This window comes from Alligator mississippiensis, chromosome 1 (assembly GCF_030867095.1).
Source record: "Alligator mississippiensis isolate rAllMis1 chromosome 1, rAllMis1, whole genome shotgun sequence".
In the NCBI taxonomy this organism is placed as follows: Eukaryota; Metazoa; Chordata; order Crocodylia; family Alligatoridae; genus Alligator; species Alligator mississippiensis.
Genome location: NC_081824.1, coordinates 416688514 through 416695553, shown reverse-complemented (window position 1 = coordinate 416695553; position 7040 = coordinate 416688514). Strand labels below are relative to the sequence as shown.

At 43.8% G+C, this 7040-nt stretch overlaps 1 protein-coding gene across 5 annotated transcripts in view; it reads left to right on the top strand.

Moving 5' to 3' along the window:
• The first annotated feature begins 48 nt into the window (after window positions 1-48).
• NEK5 (NIMA related kinase 5) overlaps window positions 49-7040 on the top strand; it is a 48778-nt gene continuing 41786 nt past the window's right edge. For all 5 annotated transcript variants that reach the window (XM_019491387.1, XM_019491388.1, XM_019491389.1 and 2 more), the window contains exons 1-3: window positions 49-678; window positions 2301-2441; window positions 4348-4444. In XM_019491387.1, coding sequence (XP_019346932.1) covers window positions 2325-2441; window positions 4348-4444 — 214 coding nt within the window. In that variant the 5' untranslated portion in view covers window positions 49-678; window positions 2301-2324. The remainder of the gene's footprint in view (window positions 679-2300; window positions 2442-4347; window positions 4445-7040) is intronic.

The window sequence follows — 7040 nt, the reverse complement described above, 5'->3', positions numbered from 1 at the left end:
AGGCGGCACCATGGGAACGATGGGCAAGGCTTTTCTTTCTGAACGCAAGTTTAGATGTTACATACAAGTGATGTGGGCCTGGCCCATGGGTTGGATGAGTGGCACAGGCCCAGCCTGGATCAGACTTGCAGACCCCGCGGGCTGCCTATGCATGCAGTACCCACTCCAGCTGTCGTTTACTGTATACGTTAATATACGTTATGACAGTCTATGCTAATGACAGTGTTAAAATATCCCTGCTGTTCTCTGGCAGCAGCACCCCCCGAAGGAGACGGGGAGGTTCACACCATGGCTATGCTTAAGCGTCTCCAGTGTTGCCTACTCCTATCCTGAGCCCCATGTTAGTGGGATGGGGCATGTTTCCTCCAGAAGGAGCCCCGCGTCCTGGGCACTTGAGCTCCTGGTGCTGGGCTTTCCACCTGCCCTGGCCCCAGTGCGAGCATGATGGTGACATCCCCCCCACAAGGCACCTAGAGTGGGGGCAGAAGCGGGCAGGTGCGAGGAAGGGCTGGACTCGTGGACGGGTGTGGAGGCAGAGGAGCGGGGCCTGGCTGAGGGCGTGCCTACACGGGACAATACGGTAACGGCTGTGGTGGGCGGGGCCGGCCCAGGATCCGCCCCGGGCCCGGGACTCCTGCAGCGGCATCGGCACCCGGTACCGCAGGTACCGGCTCGCAGGTCTGCACCGCTCCCAGTCCCATGGGCCGGGGCCGGGCTCGCCTGGCGGGGCGGGGCGGGGCGGGGCGGGGCGGGGGGGCCCGGGCCTAGCGCGTCCCGTCCCCATGGCAGCGGGGAGGGAGGAGCCCGGGGGGCGGGGCGGCAGCGCCTGCACGGGCACCCCGTCGCTGTACACACGCACCCCTTAGCCCTGGTACTGCTGCATCCGGGGCCCCTACCAGCGTCCAGGCCCCGTCAGGGAAGAGGGCCCTGGCCCACAGCAAAGGCAGCCTACTCTGCCCAACTCCTGCGGAGCCTGGTCCTGCCCACATCCAGCCTCCCAACTATAGAGAGTTTGTGTTGGAAGGGACCTCAGGAGCTCATCTAGTCCAACCTCCTGCTCAGAGCAGGACTGTCCCCAGCTACCTCCTCCCAGCTAAGGCTGGTCTTAAAACCCTCCAAGGATGGAGACTGCGCCACCTCTCTGGGTAACCTGTTCCAATGTTTTGCTACCCTCCTAGTGAGAGTTTTTCCTCATATGTAACCTAAACTTCCCTCACTGACACTTGAGACAGTTTCTCCTTGTTCTGTTTTTTGCTACTGCTGAGAACACTCAAACTCCCGCAGGGGGCATAGAATAAGCACCTTGCTCCAGTCTTTTGCCTCTGGGCGCACTTGAATCAGGGTTTCAACCTTTCCTCTGCAAGCACAGCGCCCAGAACTGTGTTTGGCAATGGCAGCTGAGATTTGCAGGTATTCAGTCACTGTGGGGGCTGGGGTTTGGAGGGGGAAGCCCTTTCCCACTAACATGGGGTTCAGGCTGTGAGCGAGCAACACTGGAGCCCCTTAAGCATAGCCATAGTGTGAACCTCCCTGTCTGCTTCAGTGGCTGCTGCTGCCAGAGAACAGCGGGGAAACTTTAAATGCCATCGTTAACTGTCCTTAACATATACTGTCCTAACGTATACAGTAGTATTCTATCATTAACTCTGTTACTGCTCAGAGCTAGTAAGAAAAGAGAGGACCTGTTGTATTATTAAGATTTTACCTAGTTCACATCTTGAGATGTCACCTTTTAATCATTTTGAGGAAGCCTCTTACAACACCTGCTAGGTCTCTGGGGTCAGGGGGGAGATGCAGTAGGTTTTATTCTCCAGAAGTGGACTCGGCTGTCTGAAGTTTGAGATAAATTGGTGTAAGTCTGATTTTCAACCATAGTGCTTTCAGGGGTGCCTTGTAATGTTAGCACTGCTGGGTATACAAGCATGATTCAGAAAATAAATCTAGAGATTTTCAACTAGGAATCCAGTGTTAAAAGGATTCTGACTTGTTGTGGTCTTTGTGAGTTCTTTGCAACAGAAGAATTGCTTTATCATTTTTGTATAGCCAAAAATCAAGCAAAAACTAAACTGGCATTTTTCCAAGGGGTGCCTTGAGTCCTAAAAGGTTGAGAACAACTGGTTGAGCTAAATACATTATCCACCAACCCATATTTCTTGATTATGACAACATCTGTGATTATAAGTGCAAATCTTTGACTTCACCAATAGATGAGAAATTTCTGGGATATTTTCCGAGCCCTGATTACCTGTAAAACACTAATGTTGAGATTTTTTTTATTTTATTTTATTTTTGTATTTTAGACCCTGCTTTAAGAGAAAAGCATCATGGATAAATATGAAATCATTAAAATGATTGGGGAAGGAGCTTTTGGCAAAGTATTTTTGGCAAAAGGAAAATTTGATAACCAGAAGTGTGTTATCAAAGTGATCAGTTTAACAAAGGTAACAACAAAAATAATTGCTACTTATTGGTTTTGATTCTGTAAGTCTGTATTTAACTACAGTGTGAGCTTGGATTATTTTTTTCTGCTTTTTTACAATAACAAGTTGCTAAATAAGCAAATTCCTGTGAGGTAAGCCAGGACTTGAATTTAGCACCTCAGTTACTCCTTAGTAACTGCCCAATTGCACACTCTGATTCTATGGTAACTGGGAGGCAATTTACCGCTTAAATTAAATGTTGACCCTGGGAGATCTGGGTCAAAAAAACCCACACCAAAAAACAGGGCAGCACATGTGAAGACAGTGTGAGCCACCCAAAACCAGAGCCTGATCAGCCAGAGCCACATTATGGCTGCCAGACAGGCTTCTTGCCACGGCTGCAGCCCCTGGAGGCCCTGAGACCCTAAGTAAGGCTGCTGGGGCCAGCATAGTCGTTGGCCCCAGCCTCCTCTACCCCACCTGGGGTAACCTGCTGTGCACCAGAGCACATGTGGCACAGGCGTTTCCCGGGGACAAGTAGCAGCACAAAACGTGCCGCTGCTGCTTGTCCCTGGGGAAACAAACATCCGCGCTCATCTGGAGGCACGCTCAGAGTATTTTGGAAAGTGTACTTTTCAAGAAGCTGCTCAATACGCATATTAGTTACGAGAGCTGGTTAACCACGTTAGGCTGAAGTCAGGCAGAAGGTCGAGCTGTTTGGCACCTTTGCAGGCTAACATGATAACATATGATGTTATCTATAACTATATGTTATCATAGCAGCTGACAAGTATGTTGTTGCTTATGAAACCTCGTGCTTTTTCTGAACCATTTAGTTGCTGGGTACCACCCGGCCCTACCTTCTGCCTATTAATTTAGTGATTTTTCAAGCATGTTCACCTGCATAACTCAAGCTTGGCAAAGTTACAGTACAAGAATACATTTTCCATAGACCAGTTCTGAAAATCTGCGTACAACTTTCAGACTCAAAACTGAAGGATTTGCAAACTGAAAAATAACTGGTTCTATTTTAATGTATGCTCACAACAATAAAACATTTTATAGACTTTTGATGAACACATTACCAAGATATTGAAATGAATAAAATAGTTTGACCATCCTCAAGTGTCCAGAAATTACAAGCTGGGTGCCAAAAAATATTAGATTGGCTTTAAAATCATTAAGGTTTTTTACATAAACAGAATTTGGATTCCTTTTATTTGCTCTCAATTTGCATGCGCTGGTTACATTTTCAAGATTTTTCAACCGCTAGGACTATAAATTAATTTTTATCTGAGATTATCATGAAATAATTTGATTCTGGGACTCTGAGCTTAAAGAAATACACCTTGGGTGCTTGAATTTTAGAAATCCTGTCCCCACCAAAGCCAATGTTAATTTTGCCAGTGACTTCAGTGAGGCAGAGATTTATCTCCAAATATTGCAAAAGTTTGTAACATCATTAAAATGACTCTTTTCTTTTATATTTTGTTCTTTTGAAGTTAACCATGCCAAGAATGTAAGTCACATAAGCCCTGATCTTACAGACACTTAATGTGGGTAGGGCCTACTCTAACTTGACTTGTGTGAGTCATGAAGTTATCCTAACAGGAATATAAATGTATAAGAAGTGTAAATTTACACACCTGCTTAACTGTTTGTCAGATCAGAGGCTAAACTGTCATTTATTGTGTTTTAAGTAAAAAGGCCAATATATTTTCAATTATTTAGACTGAGCTTGTATTTTTCACTGGCTGTGTTACAGTTTTTAATATTGGGCAATATCCTTTAAATAATCTTTGATGCATTTAAATCCATTAATATGTATTTAATTTTTCTTCAGGTGGCTTGTATGATATCTCAATCACTACATATTGAGAGTATATAATAGGAAATTACCATTTTACTCTTTCTTAACTCACTTTAGATGCCTATGAAAGAAAAAGAAGCATCTCAGAAGGAAGTCATTCTTCTGGCCAAGATGAAGCACCCAAACATAGTAACATTCTACAGTTCTCTTCAAGGTTTTATTTTAGTTTTGGTATTTTATTTATGATTTTGGTATTTAAAATGAAATATTTATAAAACTCAACCTATATTCACTTATAAATTACATAAGACTAAAATATTAAAGTACTTGACTTACCTGAGAACCACTGATAAGTGAAAAATATACACCTTACGTGTTTACTACATAAAAATATCTTTCTGGACTGGATCAAGTAATTATGTATTAATTTTGTATCACCTGGATATTATACAGGTTTCCTTTGCTTTATGCTGTACATGTGTTCCTGGAAAACGACACATAACTGAAATTCACGTAAAAGGAGCCCACTTTACAATGTAACAAATAGGGATATGTTCCAAGACGTTGACTGTACTGACCCTCAGACCCATTTCTACCACTTTTACAAGACAGTTTTGGTACTCACCACCAGCAGACAGTACACATAGGGTACTATCATAGTGGGGATGGCAGCTACAGAAACATGTGTCACAGACAATGAGTGAGGAGCACAGATCCACATGGGCTATTATATTTTGGTGCACGTCACTCTCACAATGCACCGCACAAAGCAGCTGACTGCAGGCTTCTACCACACCGATCGCATAAGGGTGATTTTACTTCGCATATAACGAATTTTTGGCATGAAAGTGGCATTGCATAACAGCAAATTTGCACATACAGATCCCACATAAAGCGAGGGAAACCTGTATAGTGCCTTATTGACAAATTGAAAAGCCAGGTCCCGTTGTAGGGGGCTGTCAACCTCACTGAACTAGTGAAACAATGTAGTGAAACAACAAAAAGAAGCTGCAGAAAATGCATGTGCCAGACATCTTTTTCTTGTTCCCCTTTTTCATTTGACATGTAGATTGAGTGTGTGTTTTGTATTTTAAACCTGGAATGTTTGCTTGTTTGTTATGGTTTAGTTTTTGCCCTTGTCTATTTTTTTGAACTGTTGCCTGTTACCTCTTGTTTCTGTTTCGCTTTGCTTTGTCTGTTCTGCTGTTTCATACTACAGAGAAGTAAGGTTTGTTTGGTGATATATTTTATTGGACTAACTGGTAATGCAACTAAACAGGGGTGAACGGAGCACTAGCCCCAGGCATTGTCTTTGAGGGGGCAGGAGAGTTGCCTCCACACCCCAGGAATCTTTGCCATGGTAGGAATAGCCCTGTTCTGCCTGGCTGTAGGAGCCAGGCAGGTACAGCCCCTCACCCAGTAGTATATCTGTGGGGAAAGAGGAAGAGCAGAATGGTGCTCCCTTGGGGAGTCTTTGCCATGGCAGTCACAGTCCTGCACCCAGTAGCATATTGAGTGGGGTGGAGAAGGGGGAGTGAATAGGGCACTAGGGGCAATTCTTACGAAGCCCAAATAGTGAGGCTGCTGCAGCGAGCCTGTCCCCCAGGGGCAGCAGTCACAGCAGTAGCACCTGCTGCTTGAGTGTAGAGAGCAGGGACAGATAAGAACCTGTCTCCTACCCCATCCCCTTAGCCCTGCTCTCCAGTGCTCAGCAGAATTCCCCTCTCCTCTACCTACCCTGGGTGCTGAAGGAGCTTGCTGCACCCCTGGGACCAAATGTATAGTTGGGAGAGATGTTAGATGAGTTGGGAAAGATATAAGATGAGCATTTGGATGTAAATCATCCACACTTGAAGAAGGGTATTTTGTGCCTGAAAGTCTCAAACATCTCTCCCAGTTATACAGACAGTCCGGGAAAAGATATCACTAAAAAATCCTTGCTTCTTCCATATTCCCTTGGACCATCATGGCTCCAATGCCCCAGCCTCTCCATTGCAGAGTACTTAACGCATACATATATAATCTTATATATGATGATGGAACCTTGCTTATAATCAATCAGATGAGTAAATATTGCAGATTGATGTAGCTGGCAGTATGTTATCTTCAGGAGGATTTTTGGGTGGGTAGATGAAGAAGAGGAATTACTGGAGAGGGGTAAGTATCTGTGGTGTGTTTCTTTTCAAAGTAATATTTCATTGATGAATCAGAAGCATGAGACAATTTACTATCTCAAATACAACTTCTTCATCAGTTTGATAATACTATGGTTGTTCTCTTTTTCATAAAATCTGTGGTTTTTATAGAGCATGTCACAAAAAAATAACATGAGATGAATACCTAAGTAGGTATTCATTAAGGAATACAATAAAAAAAATTACGCAAGGCACAGATCCAAAGAGAACAACAGACTGAAAAAGAAAACTGTGATGCAGAGGAATTTAACATCTCAGATTTTTAACGGGACTGTATTTTGTACTGGTGATATCCTGATGGGCTAGTGAGTTCCACAGTGAAGTCCATGATCTGTTGGAGAGAAGGTTGTATTACAAAACCCAGCAGTTGTCAGCACTGTCTGCAGCCTGTACTTCAACATTAACTTGGATTTTTAAGATAGAAGTTTTGTTTCATTAAAAAGTGCAACAAATAATGACTAATATGCATTTAATAAAGAGGCACATGCATTTTTTAATTTAACTAATGCATCTGTCTTAGATGTCCTGAATCAACAACCTGCATTTTAAATTCTCAGAGCTTTTTTAATGCTTGCTCAGTGTCTTGCACTTTTAAAATACCCTCCAAGAGTACAT